The sequence below is a fragment of the Dryobates pubescens genome, chromosome 23, assembly GCF_014839835.1.
Source record: "Dryobates pubescens isolate bDryPub1 chromosome 23, bDryPub1.pri, whole genome shotgun sequence".
Classification (NCBI taxonomy): Eukaryota; Metazoa; Chordata; class Aves; order Piciformes; family Picidae; genus Dryobates; species Dryobates pubescens.
In genome coordinates this window covers 1,147,133-1,169,629 of record NC_071634.1, presented here as the reverse complement: position 1 = coordinate 1,169,629, position 22,497 = coordinate 1,147,133, and the positions used below count along the sequence as shown (strand labels likewise).

Below are 22,497 nucleotides of genomic sequence, written 5' to 3'. Positions count from 1 at the left end.
AGGAGAGACTGAAGGAGCTGGGGATGGTTAGTGTGAAAGAGAGGAGGCTGAGGGGAAACCTCACTGCTCTCTGCAGCTCCCTGAAAGGAGGTTGTGGAGAGGCTGCTGCTGGTCTCTGTTCACAGGTAATTAGTGACAGAACAAGAGGCAATGGCCTCCAGCTGCGGCAGGGGAGGTTTAGACAGTAGGAAATATGCTTTCCCAGCAGAGTGGTCAGGGACTGGAATGTGCTGCCCAGGGAGCTGGTGGAGTCCCCAAGCCTGGATGTGTTCAAAGGTGGTTTGGATGTGGTGCTTGGGGCTATGGGTTAGGGTGACCCTTGTAGAGGAGAGTTCTAGGCTGGACTTGGTGATCCTGAGGGTCTCTTCCAACCTGAAATATTTCTGTGATTCTGTGATACTTTCATTCATTGCAGCCTCCTCTTTTATCAATAACCTGCAGCAGTGCTTCAGCCTGGGAGCTGCTTAGGGCATTTGGCTCTCTCCTCTGATAATTAATCTATCTGCACACTTATGTTGCTGCCAGCCGCCACGTTGCTCCCTCCATAAAATGGGCTCTCAGGATTTCCTCTCCTTCATCTCCTGCTGCAAATCAAGGCCTGCACAATGCAGAGCCATTTATCTCTGAACCCTGACCAATTTGATGTTAATGTTTAAACCAATTCATAAAATAATTACATCACTTTACCTCTGCCCAGCCATGGGGCATTATAAAGCAAGGCTCTGCTGCCCAGCACAGCACCTTCTCTTGGCACAGGGAGCACAGGGAGCCCTGCACCATGAGCTTCACTGGCAAGTATGAGCTCCAGTCCCATGAGAATTTTGAGCCTTTCATGAAAGCCTTTGGTAAGTGCCTGCATGTGCCCTGTGCATGCATCTGCCCTCTGCCTGCATCTGCCCTGTGCTGCTTTGCCTCCACAGCTCCCAGTGCTCCCTGGCAGCTCAGCTGTGCTGCTGCTCCAGGCTGAAAAGCTCTCCCAGTTTCTCTGCCCCTGGTCTCTGTCCATCCTTGGGGGATTTCAACTGCATGTGCATGGAGATGTGATCTCAAAGCAGACAAGAGAGCCTCTCTGATGGTGGCTGGAGTTCAGGAGAGGCTGGGTGAGATTTTGTGGCCTGCAAGGAACTGGTCCCAGCAGGCTCTGCAGCTGACAAGCAGTGACAGCAGTGAGAAGCAGTGAGAAGCAGTGAGAGCAGGGACAGCAGGGACAAGCAGTGACAGCAGTGTCAGCAGGGACAAGCAGGGACAGCAGGGACAAGCAGTGACAGCAGGGACAAGCAGTGTCAGCAGGGACAGCAGGGACAAGCAGTGACAGCAAGGACAGCAGTGTCAGCAGTGACAGCAGTGTCAGCAGTGACAGCAGTGTCAGCAGGGACAAGCAGGGACAGCAGGGACAAGCAGTGACAGCAGGGACAGCAGGGACAAGCAGTGACAGCAAGGACAGCAGTGTCAGCAGTGTCAGCAGTGTCAGCAGTGACAGCAGTGTCAGCAGGGACAAGCAGGGACAGCAGGGACAGCAGGGACAGCAGGGACAAGCAGTGACAGCAGGGACAGCAGTGTCAGCAGTGACAGCAGTGTCAGCAGTGACAGCAGTGTCAGCAGGGACAAGCAGGGACAGCAGGGACAGCAGGGACAGCAGGGACAAGCAGTGACAGCAGTGTGAGCACAGTCAGCAGTGACAGCAGGGACAGCAGTGTCAGCAGGGACAGCAGTGTCAGCAGTGACAGAAGTGTCAGCATGGACAGCAGTGTCAGCATGGACAGCAGGGACAGCAGGGACAAGCAGTGACAGCAGGGACAAGCAGTGTCAGCAGGGACAGCAGGGACAAGCAGTGACAGCAAGGACAGCAGTGTCAGCAGTGACAGCAGTGTCAGCAGGGACAAGCAGGGACAGCAGGGACAGCAGGGACAGCAGGGACAAGCAGTGACAGCAGTGTGAGCACAGTCAGCAGTGACAGCAGGGACAGCAGTGTCAGCAGGGACAGCAGTGTCAGCAGTGACAGAAGTGTCAGCATGGACAGCAGTGTCAGCATGGACAGCAGGGACAGCAGGGACAAGCAGTGACAGCAGGGACAGCAGTGACAGCAGGGACAGCAGGGACAGCAGGGACAGCAGTGACAGCAGGGACAGCAGGGACAAGCAGTGTCAGCATGGACAGCAGTGACAGCAGGGACAGCAGTGACAGCAGGGACAAGCAGTGACAGCAGGGACAGCAGGGACAAGCAGTGTCAGCAGGGACAGCAGTGACAGCAGGGACAGCAGTGACAGCAGGGACAGCAGTGACAGCAGGGACAGCAGGGACAAGCAGTATCAGCAGTGTGAGCAGTGTCAGCAGGGACAGCAGTGTCAGCATGGACAGCAGTGACAGCATGGACAGCAGTGACAGCAGGGACAGCAGGGACAAGCAGTATCAGCAGTGTGAGCAGTGTCAGCAGGGACAGCAGTGTCAGCATGGACAGCAGTGACAGCAGGGACAGCAGTGACAGCAGGGACAAGCAGTGACAGCAGGGACAAGCAGTGACAGCAGTGTCAGCAGGGACAAGCAGGGACAGCAGGGACAAGCAGGGACAGCAGGGACAAGCAGGGACAGCAGTGACAGCAGTGAGAAGGCAGCTGGCATGCACGTCCCAAGCTGTGGTAGTTGCAGGCAGTACCTTTCAAGTGAACAGGAAGTGGTAGAATGTAAACCAATCTCTCTTGGGTGTGCAAAGGAAAGTGATGATAGCTCTCAACAATCCATTGGAGAGACAGAGATCTACCATAAGAATTAGTTTGCTCAACTTCCTTTCTCTCTTTCTGTTTCCTCCCTCTGGGACACACTAACTTTGTGCTTCTGCTGGCTTCTGCTGACCTTGGCTGCATTGGTTTGGCTAAGTCTAACAAAATCACTCTCTGCTCTTTTCTCCTGTGCCTTTGTGTCCAGGGGGGTAAGGGGAAACAGGGAGTGGAGAAGCCATCAGGTGGCCTGGATTTGGCCAGGGGATTCTTGTGCTCTCATACATTGCAACTCCCTGTAGATATTCTAAATCCTGTCTCTTTTGCCCAGGTTTGTTGCATTCCATTGCAGATGGTACTTTTGCTTGTAAATACAGCTTGCATTTGCTTCCAGCTGGGCTGGGATGGCAAATTTAATAGGGGGGGGAGGGGATTTTCAACCCACCACACAAGCCAGCAGCACCTTGGTGGCTTGGGGCAGCTGTGGATCTGCTCTGTCAGGCTTGGAGCTTTAAAGGTCAGCAGGAACTCCCTCAGCTCAGCATGGTGCTGCTCAGAGCTGCTGCAAGGCCCTGAATTCCCCCAGCCAGCAGCAAAGTGCTCAGGGTTGCTCCAACGCATTGCCAGCAGTGTCCCTGCCAGGCAGCTGCTTTGTGCTGCCCCTGCACAGCTCTCGGCCAGAGGGGCTCCACCTGGCAGGTCAGCTTCAGCCTTTGGGAGAAGATTTTGGTGACCTAGTTCTGAGGGACCCTAAATCTCACAAAACACCTCCTGGTTCCCTCCTTCTGCCTCAGGTTGTTGCATTTTCTCTGCTGCCCCCCCAGGGAAGGAAGGACAAGTGGGGGGTTAGTTTCTATCTGGTGCTTAGCCAGGGGCATGGCTGCTCTGCATCACCAATGGCTCCATCCAACAGCTCTTGTTCCTGGGCAGGAATTCCTGATGATGTGATCCAAAAGATAAAGGACAGCAAGTTCACTGCAGAGATTGTGCAGAATGGGAAGAAGTTTAAGACTACTACAACCATGGGCTCCAAGGTGATGAAAAACGAATTCACCCTTGGGGAGGAGTTTGACTATGAGCTGATGACAGGAGACAAAATCAAGGTGAGTCACCAGCTCCTCCTCTGCCAGGGCTGGGGGATCTGAAGGACATTAAGTTTCATTTCCAGCCATCTCCTCTGCACTTGAGCACAGGGACTGACCAGAGCAGAGGTGTTAGAGCTGACAGAGGGAAGGGCCCTGGGCAGTTCCCCAGCCTGGCTCTGTCATTCACGGTCTGCAAGCAGGACTTGATGTGATGGGAAGGAGCTAACTGCTGAGACCAAGTCTGCAGGCATGGCAGCCACTGCCCTGCTGCCTACAGGCCCTCAGCTCTCTTAGGAACACTTTCTGGAAAGGAACATGTATGGAGATGGACAGACAGAGGAACAGACCTGGGGCTTGCTGGGTTCTGGATCTGAGTCCTTTCAATGAGCAGTGACAGCTGCCCTCAGGGAGCTGCTGCTGTCTGTAGCCCTTGGAGATGTGCAGCTCCTGGGGGCAGGAGACTCAGCAGATATTCCTGTGCCTGAGAGCTTGCCACCATCACTGACTTTATGAAAGTGCCTTGAACTCTTCCTCACCTTGACCAAGACATCCTGTAGCTCCGTGCTGTTGCTCAGCTCCTTGTCAGCTCAGCCCAAAGAAGGCTGCTGTGGCAGTGTGCAGTAGTTGGGTGGTGAGGAGGAGCCAACATGCCCTGGGCCAACTGTGCCTCTTGCAGCAGGCATGCAGCTGCTCTTGGTCTGGGTGCTGCATGAGGAGCTGCCCCAGAGAGCATGAGGGCTGCACAGAGGGAGCAGCAGTGCCAGGGGGAAGAGCCTTCCTTCTTCTCCTCCAAAATGCTCCAGACAGCTTGCAGGGGAAATGGCAACAACTCAGTACAGAAGAGGAAGGAAGGAGACAATCTGGGGCGTGAGATGTTCTCCAGCAGTAACAGCAATGCTTCTGTCCTCTCCCACCAGGCTGTTTTTAATCTGGAAGGGAACAACAAACTGGTGGGAAACATTAAAGGGATGAAGTATGTCAACGAGCTGAAAGGAGACATCATGACCAGTGTAAGTGTAGAAGGGAAGAGCATGGGGGAATGGTGCAGGCAGCTGCACCCAGGGGGCTGGCCTTAGAAAGCCTACAGAGGTGCTGTGGGTCTTTGGGAGGTGTGGGAGATGAGGCCATGCCTGCAGACAGGATCTCAGCCAAGGTTGGTCACTCAGCCAGGCACTGAAAGCAGTTTTTCATTGTAGTCAGGTCCCCAGAATGCTCTTCCAAAGCCCAGCAGGCTTTGCTGATCAGATCCTCAGGTAAGGAGGGCACATTCTCAGCCACCCAGAGCTGTAGCTGTGTGTCTGGACCTCGCACTTGTAAAGAAGACATCAGCAGACTGCTCCCTCCTGCTTGCTTTGAGGCACTCAAGAAGAAATCCAAAGCTTCACTAATTGAGGTCACAGGAGATAGGGTGGGGAGCAGTGCTGCTTTGATTTGCATGGCAGACCCTGTCTGGAGCCAAGTATCATGAAAAGCTAATCCCCTTCATTTCTCATTCAGGTAGCCACCATGGGTGACATCACCTACAAGAGGGTCATGAAGAGAATCTAGAAGCTGTACACACAGCAGCCACCTCTCTGTGTAAAATGTGTCCATTAAAGTCAACTTTGTACTAAAGGCCTCCTCCTTGCCATCAGCTTCTGTCCCCTTGCTCCAAGGAGATGCAGGGCTGGGCACGTTCCTGCAAGCCCTGCCACAGCCTGGGCAATGAGCTGAGCCAGGGCTGTGCTGCTGCTGGGGAATGGAACTGGGCTAGGCTGCAGCCTTGCAGCCATTGAGTCACCTTCTGGGATGTGCTCCACGCTGCTGAGCACTCTTCCAGAGCCTCCTTCCTCCCTGGGGAGCGGTGCCAGCATCCTGCCAGGCACGTGCCAGTGGTCATGTAGCCACGGCTGCCCTGGCTGGGTGGCTGCAGTGGGCAGGGCAAGGGCTCTGTTCCCTTTGCTTTCACACGTGGCCAACATGAGCACAGGGCAGGGCTAAAGGATGCTTTAGGGGAGGCTGAAGGAAGCCTCAGTGATCCTGCCTGGAAAGCTGCCCTGGGGAAGGCAGCAGCATGGGGGGAGTTCAGGTGTCTCAGCCATCATCTTCACCCTCACACCTCTGCAACAGGCTCCAGCCCCACAGGCTCTGGACACTCCATCCCCATCTCCTCCCCATCCCTTCCCACCAGCAGGAGCTCCTACACAGTCCTCGGGTGCCCTGTGTGCGTTCCTCCCCAAACCATGGCTGCCAACTGCTGAGCAGGACCTGCACAGCTCTGCCAGGGGGAAGGAGAGCTTCTTTCTCCTGGCAGGAGATGGGCACTGGCTGCTCACAGTGTAGGTACAGAAGGAGCACCAAAGTCATCTCCCAGCCTGTTGCTTGCTGCTGAAGGCTGTGTGCAGTTGTGGCTTTCTGCTGCACAGAGGAGAGGAAACTTCTCTTAGCTGCCTTTTCCAAGGCCTGTGCTGGGATGACAACTGGGAATGATCACTGGCAGAAGGCTCCAGGGCTGGTGGGAGGCACCTAGCAGGGATGATGTCCTTACAAATGCTCAAAGCTGATGAGGATGTTAGGGAAGCAAGACAAGGCCTTTCCCACCACCTCCTGCATCCCCAGCACGTGCCACCGATTTGTCCTCAGGTGCAGCTGTCCCCTGACTCCTCTCTCCTCAGGGAAGGCTCTCCTCTGACAGGTCAGCATTGATCCTCTTGCTGAGAGCTGACCAATGTGGATTGCCACAGCAGATGGGCACCCCAGGGACAAACAGCAGGGCCTAGCTCAACAGCACCTACAAAGCAGATGCTGGGCTCCAGTGGACTCAGAGCTGCAGAAACATGGAAGCCAATTGAAGATCTGTCCACAGAGAAACCTTACCAAGGGAATTCCTTCCTTACTTGTTGATTCCAGAATCCTTTGCAAGTGGACCTAGCTGTTTTGCAGCCTGGTTGCCTACTGCTAAAGCAGGAGTCCCTTACTGTGATTGAGAGATGGAACAAAGCTTGATGCAAGCAAAGTGTCTACTTTGTACAAATTCTTTTCTTTACATTGGCTAACCTAATCAAAAGCAGCTTGTGATTGGTTATTAGATATGTCCATGCAACAGTTACAGACTCAGGATTGGCTGCTGAGAAAATGCCAGGGAACACATCCCTTGGCAAGTGTTAGACAAAAGACAAACACACATCTCCTATCTAGGTTCAGACAGAAGACAAAAGACTCTGTTGCAATATTTACCAGCTCCTATTTTCAGGTCCTTGTGTAACTTCCCTGAGTCACAATGGCCATTGGTAATCAGCTTTTATTCTCTCTACACAGCTGCAGTTTGTTCCCAGGGGTTGTGGCCCACAAGAGCTAAAACATTTCCTTCTATCAGCTGAGCATTGCTTGAGGTTCTACTCCCTAAATTCAGTCCTTCATTTCCCCCCTTCTGTTGCATGACAAGAACCTTCTTAAGAAGCGTTGTAAGCATTGCAATATACAAGGTAACAGGCCAATGGCATCCTGGCCTGCATCAGGAACAGTGTGGCCAACAGGAGCAGGGAGGTCATTCTGCCCCTGTACACTGCACTGGTTAGGCTGCACCTTGAGTACTGTGTCCAGTTCTGGGCCACTCAGTTTAGGAAGGAGGTTGACTCACTGGAGCGTGTCCAGAGAAGGGCAACAAAGTTAGTGAGGGGTTTGGAACTCAAGCCCTATGAGGAGAGGCTGAGGGAGCTGGGGTTGCTTAGCCTGGAGAAGAGGAGGCTCAGGGGAGACCTTTTTGCTCTCTACAACTCCCTGAAGGGAGGTTGTAGCCAGGTGGGGGTTGGTCTCTTCTCCCAGGCACCCAGCACCAGAACAAGAGGACACAGTCTCAAGCTGCACCAGGGGAGGTTTAGGCTGGATGTTAGGAAGAATTTCTACATAAAGGGAAGTGATTGCCCATTGGAATGGGCTGTCCAGAGAGGTGGTGGAGTCACCACCACTGGAGGTGTTCAGGAGGAGACTTGATGGGGTGCTTGGTGCCATGGGTTAGTTGATGATAGGTTGGACGCGATGATCTTGAAGGTCTCTTCCAACCTGGTTTATTCTATTATTCTATTATTCTAAAAGTAACAAAAGGAGTAAAGCAACAAAAGCATAAATGATTGTTTTAAGAAGGCTATGAAGGCAGCCAGAAAGCCCCCAGCTACCAAGCAATTTATCTAACCAATCCCAACTTTTATCTTCATGACGTTTTGAAACGCCTTCGTCAAGGATCTGGATACTACGATGGATAGACTCAGAGCGCTCAGGAAGATTCATACAACACAAACCATCAAAATCCTCACAACCATCTCCTGGCGCTAAAAGCAAACAATCAGTCTCTGCCCTACTCTGTAGCGTGGCGCGGCAAACACTGTCGCCATCTATGTCGTAGTTTGGGCTGGGTGCCCTCTGCTCCGGGGGTGTTTCCTGTGTCCAGCAGTCCAGCCCAGTGGGTGGGCACAGGAAATTCTGTATTTCTACCATAATCCCTTGCACCACTATAAATTTTGCGGTGGGGTCTGGCACTGCCTCTTTCCTTCCCTCTCTGAGACTTGGTAACTGGGGGAGAGATCTCCTGGCCATGGGCCTGATTGGGCCCAAGGCCACGGGGGGATGGGCAGGCTCATATCTGGCCAGCTGAGACCAGACTAATAGTAGGGGGGGGGTGGGGGGAAGGAGGAGCCCTGGGGGGTTTTGGGTGCACCCTCAGGTGGGGTTTGGGGTCTTTCTGGGTTTACTTTGGTTTCTTCCTTGTCACCATGTTTCCTTTTGTGCACACTCACTCTTCTCTATTTAAACTCTCCACTACTTTTGCAATCAGTTTGTTTGAGTCGTTATTTCTGCACGTGGTGGGGAGGGGGTTTGCCCCAACCCATTACAATCTAATAAAAGACCTGAGAGTGCACTAGGAGCTGCATTATTCTGTTTTGCAAGCCAACAACCAATTTTATCTAATGTTGATAAGACTTTTGCAGCAGCAACCCACAGTACCAAAACAGAAGTTGTAAAACGCTGGCTAAAAGAGCAAAAATCAATGTTACCATCCCGTTCAGGGGTAAGTGCATGGGTGCTCCGCTTCATCCTATGAGGCCAGCGTCGTTGATGTGACAATTGGCGTTGCAGAATAGAAGATGTATTAGGGGTTAATATCGAAAGCCACCCAAGGCTACATGGGCTCCCTTTTATATGGCAGGGAACTGCAGCCCAGGCTCTATCTCCACAGATAAAAAACATGCCTCCTGGCAGCTGTAAATATTGCTTGATTTGGAAACATCAGGTGTTGTATAGTTACACCACAAACACAGCATTTAAAAAAAATCATTAGGAGAAACGGCCCAGGCCCCAGATTGACTTTTAGCCCTGGGATTAAAAGAGAAACAAAAGTCCGTTTTTATAGATCCTAAAAGTTCCAGCTCCTGTGGCTCTAAATTAGCACCTGGGAGGTGGGGGGGTCCATAAATCCCACGTGGCTGTTAAATTTCTAGGTTGCATAATGTAATGGGTTGGGGCAGACCCCCTCCCCACCACGGGCAGAAATAACAACTCAGACAAACGGATTGCAAAAACTGGTGGAGAGTTTAAGTGAAAAAAAAAACCAATGAAAGTTTTACAGAGAACCACGGGCACCGTGACAAAGAGAGAGAGAGCCCAAAACATACCCAAGAACGTCCCATCCCCACCTGGGGGTACACCCAAAACCCCCCCATTTGGGATGTAGATTGAAATCAATACAGCTGACCAATATGATCGAGTATCATTCCTTTATTGTTCCAGTGTTGCAGGCCTATGGTGAATATAGCACAGTAAAGTAAAGCATAGAAGAAGGGAGAGGAAAGGCAGAAGTGCCTAGCAAGGGAACTGCTACAACGTACATAAACTCGGAGTGCCTTGTTGGCATGGACTCATTGGTTCCCTATGAGTGATCACACATCACACTATTGTAGATTATTGGTCCAACTACTGCTGACAGGTGAGGTTTGTTGATGCAGGTGCATGTCCTGTTGTCCCAAGATAACTTGCTGTGTTTCTAGCTACCAGTGCCTTGTTTTAGTGACATGCTGCAAGACAGCACTGTTTTGGTACACTGCTAGCTGGCTCTGCACTTGTGCTGAGCATGGCCTAGCACCATGTCAGGCTCTAGGCCTGCACTGCCAGACTGCTCACACTGCTCGTCACTGGCATTGCCACACTCCCAGGGCTCTTTCTCCGCCCCCAACCCATCCTTGGGCCTGGGCAGGCCCAAGGGAGGCAGGTCAGCCATGTGACCTAGGCAGCAGCAGGGGACAAAAGAGGAAGTGAAGATCCCATGCTGATGTTTTATAGGGGAACAGGGCATTATGGGAAACGGAATACCTGGTTTCCTGTGACCACGCCCCTGGGCTGGGCCCCTCCCTTGCGACCTCCCAGGTGTGGTCTGTGCAGCGGCATCGGGGGGCCGGACCCAGCCTAAACCACCACACATAATGATATGAGAAAGAGCTGAGGGGCCTGGCCACTTACCCAGAGATGCTCCTACTACACAAGTAGGAAAAGGGTTCTCGGGAGAAGCTGTAGCCAGGCACAAGGTGTCTTGGCCAGTTACATTAGCAAGTGCAACCCATGCATTAGTTTTTGGTCAGGGAGGGGGCTGCAAGGATTCTAAAAGTCCTACTCCAAATGTCATTAAACAGACAAAACAGGGAAACATTTTCAAAATTTCCAGAAGATGGGTGAGAAATCTGCAGCTCGCTGTCTCGCTGTGTCCATTACTCCTTTTCAGCTTCCTCATCTGGAGATCACAAAGGCGCTCGAAAAGGTTGAATGTTCTTGGCTGGAATCCACCGAGGGCCTCTTTCTGTGGAAACACAAGCATAGCCTCTGTTCCATGTTACTAAAGGATATGGGCCTAAAGTCTTACTTGTTTCGGGATCACGGATGTATCATAGTATCATAGTATCAGTCAGGGTTGGAAGGGACCACAAGGATCATCTAGTTCCAACCCCACTGCCATGGGCAGGGACACCCCACACTAGATCAGCCTGGCCAGAGCCTCATCCAGCCTGGGCTTAAACACCTCCAGGGCTGGGGCCTCAACCACCTCCCTGGACAACCCATTCCAGGGCTTCACCACTCTCATGGGGAAGAACTTTCTCCTCACCTCCAGCCTGAATCTCCCCACCTCCAGCTTCATTCCATTCCCCCTAGTCCTATCACTACCTGAGATCCTGAGGAGTCCCTCCCCAGCCTTCTTGAATACCCCCCTCAGATACTGGAAGGCCACAATTAGGTCACCTTGGAGCCTTCTCTTCTCCAGACTGAACTGCCACAACTCCTTCAGTCTGTCCTCACAGGAGAGGTGCTCCAGCCCTCTGCTCATCCTCAAGGCCCTGCTCTGGACACCCTCCAGCACCTCCAGATCCCTCTTGTAATAGGGGCTGGCTTTGTGCTGGCTGAGGCTAGCAGAGGCTTGGTGTCGTAGTTTGGGCTGGGTCCCCTCTGCTCCGGGGGTGTTTCCTGTGTCCAGCAGTCCAGCCCAGTGGGTGGGCACAGGAAATTCTGTATTTCTACCATAATCCCTTGCACCACTATAAATTTTGCGGTGGGGTCTGGCACTTCCTCTTTCCTTCCCTCTCTGAGACTTGGTAACTAGGGGAGAGATCTCCCGGCCATGGACCTGACTTAGGCCCAAGGCCACGGGGGGATGGGCAGGCTCATATCTGGCCAGCTGAGACCAGCCTAGTAGTAGGGAGGGGAAGGAGGAGCCCTGGGGGGTTCTGGGTGCACACTCAGGTGGGGTTGGGGTCTTACTGGGTTTATTTTGGTTTCTTTCTTGTCACTATGTTTCCCTTTTTGTACACACTCACTGTTCCCTATTTAAACACACCACTACTCTTGCAATTGTTTGTCTGAGTCGTTTTTTCTGCGCGTGGTGGGGAGGGGGTCTGCCGCAACCCATTCCACTTGGTAAAAGAAAGGCAGAGCAGACACCTAAGGCTGGTGTGCAGGAGAACTTTATGGAAGGCAATGTAGAGAACAAGGAGGAGATCAGGCCCTGTTCAGCAAGGCCTCTTGAAAGTCAAGTCCTGAATGGGTGACAGGATCCTTTGTGTGAGAAAGTGATCCAGAGAGTGAAAAAGGGAGCAGCTGGGGATGGCTTTCATCTGAATTTCAGCAAAGTCTCTGACACCATTACCCACAGCACCCTTGTAGAGAACCAGGCTGCTGCTGCCTTGGACGTGTCTCCTCTGCACTGGGTAACAAACTGGCAGAATGGCCAGGCCCAAAGGGTGGCGGTGGATGGAGGTGATTCCAGGTGGTGGCTCTTGACAAGTGGTGTTCTGCAGAGCTCAGCCATGGGGGCAGAGCTCTTTGGTAACTCTATGCTTTTCAGAGTGCAGGCATTGAGGGCACTCTCTGTGTATCTGCAGACAACACCAACATCAGTAGGAATGCAGACCAGCATGAGAGTAGGAGGATTCTACACAGCGGTCAGCACAGGCTGCGTCGATGCTCTGAGGCCAGGCATCTCTATGGGAAAGGGCAGAGCTTCTGTGTCCTCATGTCAGCTCTGCTGTGCTGTCCTGAGGAGCTGTTGTTCAGGACAGAGCACCAAGGAGAGAACTTGTGGCCCTTTTCCAACCCACCCCCATGGCCTCTTGAGCTCAGACATTTACCCCTGTGAGGCTGGCAGAGGCCTGGGGGAAGAAATTGAGATGACGCATGTGGGTCTGGTGTGCAGGAGAAGTTTATTGAGGGCAAAGCAGAGGGCAGAGGCAGGAGCAGCAAGGGCCAGGAAGGGAGGCGGTGTGAGGGGCAAGCAGGGCGAACATCAGGCCAGGGGCTTGTGCTGCAGGAGCTGTTGCAGGCTGTGTGTGGTGTCAGGGGGGGTGTGCAGGGCCCTCAGCAGGGGTAGCAGCCTCTTGCGGCGCCGCAGCCATAGCCCAGGCCAGCCAAGCCGTAGCCGTAGCCGTTGCCGAAGGCGCCGGAGGAGATGGGCTGTCCCTGGGCGTTGAGCTCGGTGCCCAGGGCAGCCCCTGAGGAGGATCCGACAGCGGTGCTCTGGGGGAAGGAGGTGAGGATGGGTCCTGGCAGGGTGACCAGCACGGGGGAAGGCTGGATGAAGACGCGGGAGTCCTGGCACTGCAAGGCGCAGGGCTCGTTGCAGCTGTTGGCCAGCGGGGTGGGTCCGCAGGGGCGGCAGCGGTCGTAGCAGGCCATGGGTGTGGGGTGGAGGGGCCCTGGAAGAGAGAGAGGGTGTGGAGGGAGCGCAGGGCTGTGAGAGAGATGGCCTTTGGGGCAGCAGAAGGAGGGTGAGGGGCTGGAGGCTGACCTGGTGGAGGGAGCCGAGCGCAGGAGAAGGCGTCAGGAGGCGTCTGTGAGGGAGAGAGGCGCTGGGCCGGCTTTATGCTGGCAGGGCTGGCAGCAGAGGTGAGCCCAGCCCAGCAGAGGTGGGGTGTCAGCAGTGAGCTCACGGCGTGGCCCTGGGCTGCTGTGGTTTGTGGCTGCCTTGTGGCTGGGGGTCTCATTTCCTGCGGCCCAGCAACAGCTCCTCTGGCCCTGTTGTCTGTGAGCAAAGAGGGAGCTGGGTGTGAGCTGGAGCCTGGAGGCCCTCTTGGGCACAGCAGTTCCTCTATGCTGGAGCCTTCTGTTCTGAGAGGAGTAAGCAGTGAGGTCAGCAGCTCTGCCACCTTGGACTTGCAGAGGACACACTTGGCCTTGTTTAGTAACCTGCTTGACAAAGTATCTTGGGAGGCCATCCTGAAGGGCACAGGAGTCCAGGATGAGCAGGCCTGACCAGACAGTCTTCAAGCAGGACCTCTTGGTGGCTCAGCAGCAGGTCATAGAGTGCCAGAATCAGAGAATTGTTTGGATTGGAAAGGACCTCTAAGAGCATCAAGTGCAAGCATTGCCCTAGCCCCACCATGGGCATTAAAGCACGTGCCAAAGTGCCATGTGCACAGGTTTCTTGAAGACTTCCTGGAGAAAGAGAAGGCCCTGGGGTAGGGCAGGCTGGCTGCACAGAGAGCTGGGGCTGGAGCTCCACAAGAGAAGAGTTCCTGACCTGTGGATGCCAAAGCAGGGAACCCAGGAGGACTCCAAGGGCTTTGTGAGCTTCTGAAGGGAGCAAATGAGAGAGGGCAAAGCCAAGTAGGATTGCTGCTGCTTCTGCACAGCAGAAGTGCCTTTGTCTTCTCCAAGGGGAAATGGTCAGGAAGGAGCTCCAGTGAGACACACCCAGGTCTGTGGGGCTGGAGGGAGGCAGGCAAGGCTACTGAGGGAGCTGGTGGAGGAGCTCCCCAAGACACTTTCCATTGTTTCCCAGCAGTCCTGCTTGGCCCAGCTGAATGGACATTTGTCAAGGTGCTGCCCATGGCACCAAAGAGCCAGAAGAAGCATGTTGGACGCTGCAGGGCTGTTGGTGTGTGCTATGAATATACTGGTGATTCTGTGATCTGTGTTAGACAATTCCGAGTGCTCTGGGACTGGGGGTGAGGAGCTTGCAGGAGCCTGTTTTGAGGGCAATGGGGGAGCTGCATATTTTACAGACTTAAACAGAGACAGTGTGTTTGGCTAATTGGAGACCCCAAGGCTGAGGAGAAGCGCAGAGAATTTGTTTTCTTTAGATAAGAAGCCTGGACGACTGAGCACGCGGGCAAGTGGATGCTTTGACCCCTACCACACAGAATGTAGGGAGAAGGGATTTGATCACCTATTCTGAAGACTCATTATCATATGCCTGCCTTCTATTTAGCATAAGCTTGTTTATGTAGATGATGTAACCATAGAAGATGAAGAAAGCTATTGTAAAGGTGCTGTGGGGTGAAGTTTTGTACCCTCGCATGCCCAACCGGTTGCTTTGCTTTTATTGCCTTTTATTACCTTTTATTACCTTTTTAAGATCTTTTAGTGCCAATAAAACTGTTACCAAAACCTTTTACCAGGAGTCATCTATAACAGTGTGAGTTTGGTGCCAGGGAAGGTGATGGAGCAGATGATCTTGAGTGCCATCCCACAGCACATGGTGGAGAACTGGGCCATGAGGCCCAGTCAGCAAGGGGTTTGAAAGGCAGGTGCTGCCTGCCTGAGCAGATCTCCTTCCATACCAAGGGCCCCACGTGGTGGATGAGGGAGCAGCTTTGGGTGGTTTCCAGCAGGGCTTTAGGAAGCTCTTTGCCAGTGTGCCCCACAGGCTGCTCCTGCAGAAAGTGGCTGCTGACAGCTGGGAGCTGCAGACTCTGCCCTGGGCACCAAACTGGCAGCATGGCTGTGCCCCTCGAGTGGTGGTGGATGGAGGCCAATCCAGTTGGTGGCTGCTCAGCAGTGCTCTTCTGCAGGGCTCTGCGGGGGCCTGTTCTCTTTAGGATCTTCTATCCCTGATGTGGGCAAGGGATGGAGGGCACACTCAATAAGCTTGCAGATGACACCAAGATCCACAGGAAGCCTGATGTGCTTGAGGGTAGGAATGTTGTAGAGAGGGCTCTGGCCATGGGGGATCGATGGCTAAGGACAATGGGATGAGGGTCACCAAAACTCTGTTCTATCTGTGGTGCTTAGGGCAATGGTTTGCAGTTGGATTGGTAGTGTTGGTTAAAGGTTGGACTGTGTTGTACTGAGGGACCTTTCCAACTCGTGACTCTGTGCTTGAGGAGTGTGTTGCCAGGGAGAGATGGTGAGAGAGGTGTGGGCAGAAGTGCCTTGGTGTGTCCACGCCTGAATTTGGCGATGAGAATGGTTTGAGTTACATTCTGGAAGTCTCCTTGTGCTACTCTCTGGTGCTCTGGCTGGGTCTTTTGTTTTGAAGAGAGGACTTCTGGCCCCTTTCCAACCCATCCCCACGGCCTCTTGAGCTCAGACCTTTTCCCCTGTGAGGCTGGCAGAGGCTTGGGAGAAGAAAGGCAGAGGAGGCATGTGGGTCTGGTGTGCAGGAGAAGTTTATTGAGGGCAAAGCAGAGGGCAGAGGCAGGAGCAGCTAGGGGAAGGGAGGCGGTGTGAGGGGCAAGCAGGGCGAGCATCAGGCCAGGGGCTTGTGCTGCAGGAGCTGTTGCAGGCTGTGTGTGGTGTCAGGGGGGGTGTGCAGCGCCCTCAGCAGGGGTAGCAGCCTCTCACGGCGCCGCAGCCATAGCCCAGGCCAGCCAAGCCGTAGCCGTTGCCGAAGGCGCCGGAGGAGATGGGCTGTCCCTGGGCGTTGAGCTCGGTGCCCAGGGCAGCCCCTGAGGAGGATCCGACGGCGGTGCTCTGGGGGAAGGAGGTGAGGATGGGTCCTGGCAGGGTGACCAGCACGGGGGAAGGCTGGATGAAGACGCGGGAGTCCTGGCACTGCAAGGCGCAGGGCTCGTTGCAGCTGTTGGCCAGCGGGGTGGGTCCGCAGGGGCGGCAGCGGTCGTAGCAGGCCATGGGTGTGGGGTGGAGGGGCCCTGGAAGAGAGAGAGGGTGTGGAGGGAGTGCAGGGCTGTGAGAGAGATGGCCTTTGGGGCAGCAGAAGGAGGGTGAGGGGCTGGAGGCTGACCTGGTGGAGGGAGCCGAGCGCAGGAGAAGGCGTCAGGAGGCGTCTGTGAGGGAGAGAGGCGCTGGGCCGGCTTTATGCTGGCAGGGCTGGCAGCAGAGGTGAGCCCAGCCCAGCAGAGGTGGGGTGTCAGCAGTGAGGTCACGGCGTGGCACTGGGCTGCTGTGGTTTGTGGCTGCCCTGTGGCTGGGGGTCTCATTTCCTGCGGCCCAGCAAGAGCTCCTCTGGCCCTGTTGTCTGTGAGCAAAGAGGGAGCTGGGTGTGAGCTGGAGCCTGGAGGCCCTCTTGGGCACAGCAGTTCCTCTATGCTGGAGCCTTCTGTTCTGAGAGGAGGAAGCAGTGAGGTCAGCAGCTCTGCCACCTTGGACTTGCAGAGGACACACTTGGCCTTGTTTAGTAACCTGCTTGACAAAGTATCTTGGGAGGCCGTCCTGAAGGGCACAGGAGTCCAGGATGAGCAGGCCTGACCAGACAGTCTTCAAGCAGGACCTCTTGGTGGCTCACCAGCAGGTCATAGAGTGGCAGAATCAGAGAATTGTTTGGATTGGAAAGGACGTCTAAGAGGACCAAGTGCAGGCATTGCCCTAGCCCCACCATGGGCATTAAAGCACGTGCCAAAGTGCCATGTGCACAGGTGTCTTGAAGACTTCCTGGAGAAAGAGAAGGCCCTGGGGTAGGGCAGGCTGGCTGCACAGAGAGCTGGGGCTGGAGCTCCTCAAGAGAAGAGTTCCTGACCTGTGGATGCCAAAGCAGGGAACCCAGGAGGACTCCAAGGGCTTTGTGAGCTTCTGAAGGGAGCAAATGAGAGAGGGCAAAGCCAACTAGGATTGCTGCTGCTTCTGCACAGCTGAAGTGCCTTTGTCAAAATTGCCCAGAAGGGAGAGAGCCTTTACATTGGATGTCATGTGGATTCAATTGCAGACTGTCCCCATGCTCCTAAGGAGAAGCAGGTTCTGAATAAGGGCAGCCTAGCTGAACAGAGAAAATGTGACTTAGGCTGGCTCAGGTGCAGCTGAGCCTGTGTGTAGGCCTGGTGTTTTTCCCCAGAGTGCTGCATGCAGCATGCAGTTGCAGAGTCCAGGCCTAGGTGCTGGGGCTTCCTGCCAAGGGTTGGGCAATGGCTATGAGCCCAGGTGAGCATTTCCAGGCTGTTTTTCAGGCAAGCAGTGCTGGATGCTGAGGAAGATGAAGGGAGGTGGGAAGGAGTGGTGCGGGACTGGCTGTGGGCCGGAATGCTGAGGGAGCTGACTGCTGACCTTGGGAGGCCACTGTGCCTTAGCTTGGGATGGCCATGGTGCCTTGGAGCTATTCTTGAGCAGTGTGAGAAATCTCAGAGCCCTCCTGTGTTTGAGGCTTCAGTAGGAAGATCTGAGATATTAGACTCTGGTGAGCCTGACGTTGTCTCTAGGGCAGGTTCTCCAGAAACTCCTCCTGGCAAGCTCTGCCAGGCTCCTGGAAGCCAAGAAGGGGATGGGGAGTTGTCAGCCTGGGTTCTAGAAGGGAAACTGTCCTTGGCCATCCTCCATGTGTTCTCCATTGAACTGAGTGGCTTTGTGGAGGCACAGAGAGCTGTGGCTGATATTGCCCTCTGTAAAGCTGTGAGAGGTTCTGCAGTGCATGCTGCTACAGAAGCTGGCCAGCAGCCTGCTCTGTAAGTGGCCAGTGTGGTGCACCGCAAAGTGCTTAAGCTCTGGGCCCAGAGGCTTCTGATGAGTGCCCCAAAATCTGGCTGGGGCAAGTCTCAAGTGGTGGAGCCCAGAACTCGTATCCGTGGGGCCCAGTGTTGGCCATCCTCATCCATCCCTGGGGTAAGGTGAAAGGGTGCCCAGCAGGCAGGTGGCAGCAGGTGATGGCCATGTGAGGAGGCTAAAGAGGAAGAGTGAGCTTGACTACAGGCCTGATGGTGTCACCCCTGTGCCCAGCAAGACCATGGAGAAGATCTTGCTGGAGACTGTGGCAAGATGGGCAGAGAACAGAGAGGTGCTGAGTGACAAGCAGCATGGCTTCAAGAAGGTCTCAGTGTGGCTGACAAATTTGGTGGCCTTCTGCAAGAGGGTTGGAGTGTTGGTGGGTAAGGGCAGAGCACCTGATGTCACCTACCTGGACGTGTGCAAAGCGTTTGTCAGTGTCCTGCACAACAGCCAAGTCTCTCAACTGAAGAGCTGTGGACTTGCTGGGGGGACAGGTTGGTGGATAAGGAATAGTCTGGATGCCCACACTCAGAGAGTTGTGGTCCAAGGTTTGATGTACAAGTGGAGACCAGTAACGAGTGGTGTCCTTCAGAGGTGCACCCTGGGAGCAGGTCTGTGTTGGTGACATGGGATCAAGGCACCCTCAGCAAGTCTGTGGATGACAGCAAGCTGTGTGGTGTGGCTGACAGGCTGGAGGGACGAGCTGCTGCATGAGCAGCAGGTCAAGGGAGGTGATGCTCCATGGTTACTCAACTGTCAGGAGAGCTCAGCTGCAGTGTGGGGTTGAGCTGTGGAGCCCCCAGGCCAGGAAGGACATGGAGGTGTTGGAATGGATCCAGAGGAGGCCAGGAAGAGGAGGCCAAGCTGAGAGAGTTGGGCTTGTCCAGCCAGGCTGGTGGGAGGAGATTCAGCCAAGTGTCCCTGGAGCAGGCTGAATTCATTGGAAGGGTGTGCAGGAGAGTGCTTGAAGGCTGTGAGCAAGTGGTGGACTTGTGGCACATTCTGGAAGAATCCAGGTGGTAGACTGAGTGTCTAGAGGTAATGCTGGTCACTCCTTCCGATGAGAGGTCTTCTGGCACTTTCCCCACCCACCCCCATGGCCTCTTGAGCCAAACCATTGTCCCCTGTGAAGCTGGCAGAGGCCTGGGAGAAGAAAGGCAGAGGAGGCACCTGGGTCTGGTGTGCAGGAGAAGTTTATTGAGGGCAAAGCAGAGGGCAGAGGCAGGAGCAGCAAGGGGAAGGGAGGCGGTGTGAGGGGCAAGCAGGGCGAGCATCAGGCCAGGGGCTTGTGCTGCAGGAGCTGTTGCAGGCTGTGTGTGGTGTCAGGGGGGGTGTGCAGCGCCCTCAGCAGGGGTAGCAGCCTCTTGCAGCGCCGCAGCCATAGCCCAGGCCAGCCAAGCCGTAGCCGTAGCCGTTGCCGAAGGCGCCGGAGGAGATGGGCTGTCCCTGGGCGTTGAGCTCGGTGCCCAGGGCAGCCCCTGAGGAGGATCCGACGGCGGTGCTCTGGGGGAAGGAGGTGAGGATGGGTCCTGGCAGGGTGACCAGCACGGGGGAAGGCTGGATGAAGACGCGGGAGTCCTGGCACTGCCTGACGCAGGGCTCGTTGCAGCTGTTGGCCAGCGGGGTGGGTCCGCAGGGGTGGCAGCGGTCGTAGCAGGCCATGGATGTGGGGTGGAGGAGCCCTGGAAGAGAGAGAGGGTGTGGAGGGAGCACAGGACCTTGGGGGTGTGAGAGAGATGGCCTTTGGGGCAGCAGAAGGAGGGTGAGGGGCTGGAGGCTGACCTGGTGGAGGGAGCAGAGCACAGGAGAAGGCGTCAGGAGGCGTCTGTGAGGGAGAGAGGCGCTGGGCCGGCTTTATGCTGGCAGGGCTGGCAGCAGAGGTGAGCCCAGCCCAGCAGAGGTGGGGTGTCAGCAGTGAGGTCATGGCGTGGCTCTGGGCTGCTGTGGTTTGTGGCTGCCTTGTGGCAGGGGGTCTCATTTCCTGCGGCCCAGCAAGAGCTCCTCTGGCCCTGTTGTCTGTGAGCAAAGAGGGAGCTGGGTGTGAGCTGGAGCCTGCAGGCCCTCTTGGGCACAGCAGTTCCTCTATGCTGGAGCCTTCTGTTCTGAGAGGAGTAAGCAGTGAGGTCAGCAGCTCTGCCACCTTGGAGTGTCAGAGGACACACTTGGCCTTGTTTAGTAACCTGCTTGACAAAGTATCTTGGGAGGCCGTCCTGAAGGGCACAGGAGTCCAGGATGAGCAGGCCTGACCAGACAGTCTTCAAGCAGGACCTCTTGGTGGCTCAGCAGCAGGTCATAGAGTGCCAGAATCAGAGAATTGTTTGGATTGGAGAGGACCTCTAAGAGCATCAAGTGCAAGCTTTGCCCTAGCCCCACCATGGGCATTAAAGCACGTGCCAAAGTGCCATGTGCACAGGTTTCTTGAAGACTTCCTGGAGAAAGAGAAGGCCCTGGGGTAGGGTAGGCTGGCTGCACAGAGAGCTGGGGCTGGAGCTCCACAAGAGAAGAGTTCCTGACCTGTGGATGCCAAAGCAGGGAACCCAGGAGGACTCCAAGGGCTTTGTGAGCTTCTGAAGGGAGCAAATGAGAGAGGGCAAAGTCAACTAGGATTGCTGCTGCTTCTGCACAGCAGAAGTGCCTTTGTCTTCTCCAAGGGGAAATGGTCAGGAAGGAGCTCCAGTGAGACACACCCAGGTCTGTGGGGCTGGAGGGAGGCAGGCAAGGCTACTGAGGGAGCTGGTGGAGGAGCTCAGCAAGACACTTTCCATTGTTTCCCAGCAGTCCTGCTTGGCCCAGCTGAATGGACATTTGTCAAGGTGCTGCCCATGGCACCAAAGAGCCAGAAGAAGCATGTTGGACGCTGCAGGGCTGTTGGTGTGTGCTATGAATATACTGGTGATTCTGTGATCTGTGTTAGACAATTCCGAGTGCTCTGGGACTGGGGGTCAGGAGCTTGCAGGAGCCTGTTTTGAGGGCAATGGGGGAGCTGCATATTTTACAGACTTAAACAGAGACAGTGTGTTTGGCTAATTGGAGACCCCAAGGCTGAGGAGAAGCGCTGAGAATTAGTTTTCTTTAGATAAGAAGCCTGGACGACTGAGCACGCGGGCAAGTGGATGCTTTGACCCCTACCACACAGAATGTAGGGAGAAGGGATTTGATCACCTATTCTGAAGACTCATTATCATATGCCTGCCTTCTATTTAGCATAAGCTTGTTTCTGTAGATGATGTAACCATAGAAGATGAAGAAAGCTATTGTAAAGGTGCTGTGGGGTGAAGTTTTGTACCCTCGCATGCCCAACTGGTTGCTTTGCTTTTATTGCCTTTTATTACCTTTTATTACCTTTTTAAGATCTTTTAGTGCCAATAAAACTGTTACCAAAACCTTTTACCAGGAGTCATCTATAACAGTGTGAGTTTGGTGCCAGGGAAGGTGATGGAGCAGGTGATCTTGAGTGCCATCCCACAGGTCATGGTGGAGAACTGGGCCATGAGGCCCAGTCAGCAAGGGGTTTGAAAGGCAGGTGCTGCCTGCCTGAGCAGATCTCCTTCCATACCAAGGGCCCCACGTGGTGGATGAGGGAGCAGCTTTGGGTGGTTTTCAGCAGGGCTTTAGGAAGCTCTTTGCCAGTGTGCCCCACAGGCTGCTCCTGCAGAAAGTGGCTGCTGACAGCTGGGAGCTGCAGACTCTGCCCTGGGCACCAAACTGGCAGCATGGCTGTGCCCCTAGAGTGGTGGTGGATGGAGGCCAATCCAGTTGGTGGCTGCTCAGCAGTGCTCTTCTGCAGGGCTCTGCGGGGGCCTGTTCTCTTTAGGATCTTCTATCCCTGATGTGGGCAAGGGATGGAGGGCACACTCAATAAGCTTGCAGATGACACCAAGATCCACAGGAAGCCTGATGTGCTTGAGGGTAGGAATGTTGTAGAGAGGGCTCTGGCCATGGGGGATCGATGGCTAAGGACAATGGGATGAGGGTCACCAAAACTCTGTTCTATCTGTGGTGCTTAGGGCAATGGTTTGGAGTTGGATTGGTAGTGTTGGTTAAAGGTTGGACTGAGTTGTACTGAGGGACCTTTCCAACTCGTGACTCTGTGCTTGAGGAGTGTGTTGCCAGGGAGAGATGGCGAGAGAGGTGTGGGCAGAAGTGCCTTGGTGTGTCCACGCCTGAATTTGGCGATGAGAATGGTTTGAGTTACAGTCTGGAAGTCTCCTTGTGCTACTCTCAGGTGCTCTGGCTGGGTCTTTTGTTTTGAAGAGAGGTCTTCGGGTCCCTTTCCAACCCATCCCCACGGCCTCTTGAGCTCAGACCTTTTCCCCTGTGAGGCTGGCAGAGGCTTGGGAGAAGAAAGGCAGAGGAGGCATGTGGGTCTGGTGTGCAGGAGAAGTTTATTGAGGGCAAAGCAGAGGGCAGAGGCAGGAGCAGCTAGGGGAAGGGAGGCGGTGTGAGGGGCAAGCAGGGCGAGCATCAGGCCAGGGGCTTGTGCTGCAGGAGCTGTTGCAGGCTGTGTGTGGTGTCAGGGGGGGTGTGCAGGGCCC

The 22,497-nt window shown here is 54.7% G+C and overlaps 4 protein-coding genes across 4 annotated transcripts; 1 reads left to right on the top strand and 3 right to left on the bottom strand.

Annotated features, from left to right (window-relative positions):
* The first annotated feature begins 778 nt into the window (after nucleotides 1-778).
* On the top strand, nucleotides 779-5,410 carry LOC104306860 (fatty acid-binding protein, liver). The gene is made up of 4 exons (XM_054172070.1): nucleotides 779-845; nucleotides 3,645-3,817; nucleotides 4,717-4,809; nucleotides 5,297-5,410. Exons 1-4 carry the CDS (start codon nucleotides 779-781, stop codon nucleotides 5,345-5,347), a joined length of 384 nt encoding a protein of 127 aa, XP_054028045.1. The 3' UTR covers nucleotides 5,348-5,410.
* A 7,257-nt stretch (nucleotides 5,411-12,667) lies between these two features.
* LOC128898398 (feather beta keratin-like) lies at nucleotides 12,668-13,006 on the bottom strand. The gene has a single exon (XM_054172069.1). It carries the CDS (start codon nucleotides 12,983-12,985, stop codon nucleotides 12,668-12,670), a length of 318 nt encoding a protein of 105 aa, XP_054028044.1. The 5' UTR covers nucleotides 12,986-13,006.
* A 2,844-nt stretch (nucleotides 13,007-15,850) lies between these two features.
* On the bottom strand, nucleotides 15,851-16,189 carry LOC128898445 (feather beta keratin-like). Its single transcript, XM_054172273.1, has one exon. It carries the CDS (start codon nucleotides 16,160-16,162, stop codon nucleotides 15,851-15,853), a length of 312 nt encoding a protein of 103 aa, XP_054028248.1. The 5' UTR covers nucleotides 16,163-16,189.
* A 3,117-nt stretch (nucleotides 16,190-19,306) lies between these two features.
* LOC128898442 (feather beta keratin-like) lies at nucleotides 19,307-19,642 on the bottom strand. The gene has a single exon (XM_054172267.1). It carries the CDS (start codon nucleotides 19,622-19,624, stop codon nucleotides 19,307-19,309), a length of 318 nt encoding a protein of 105 aa, XP_054028242.1. The 5' UTR covers nucleotides 19,625-19,642.
* Nucleotides 19,643-22,497: the final 2,855 nt, after the last annotated feature.

What these genes read in the sequence shown, in the direction of transcription:
- LOC104306860 (XM_054172070.1), top strand. Translation starts at nt 779, where the DNA reads ATGAGCTTCACTGGCAAGTATGAGCTCCAGTCCCATGAGAATTTTGAG. An exon ending in TGACAGGAGACAAAATCAAG is followed by an intron (nt 3,818 to 4,716) that starts GTGAGTCACCAG and finishes CTCTCCCACCAG; the next exon opens with GCTGTTTTTAATCTGGAAGG. An exon ending in AAGGAGACATCATGACCAGT is followed by an intron (nt 4,810 to 5,296) that starts GTAAGTGTAGAA and finishes TTTCTCATTCAG; the next exon opens with GTAGCCACCATGGGTGACAT.
- LOC128898398 (XM_054172069.1), bottom strand. Translation starts at nt 12,985, where the DNA reads ATGGCCTGCTACGACCGCTGCCGCCCCTGCGGACCCACCCCGCTGGCC.
- LOC128898445 (XM_054172273.1), bottom strand. Translation starts at nt 16,162, where the DNA reads ATGGCCTGCTACGACCGCTGCCGCCCCTGCGGACCCACCCCGCTGGCC.
- LOC128898442 (XM_054172267.1), bottom strand. Translation starts at nt 19,624, where the DNA reads ATGGCCTGCTACGACCGCTGCCACCCCTGCGGACCCACCCCGCTGGCC.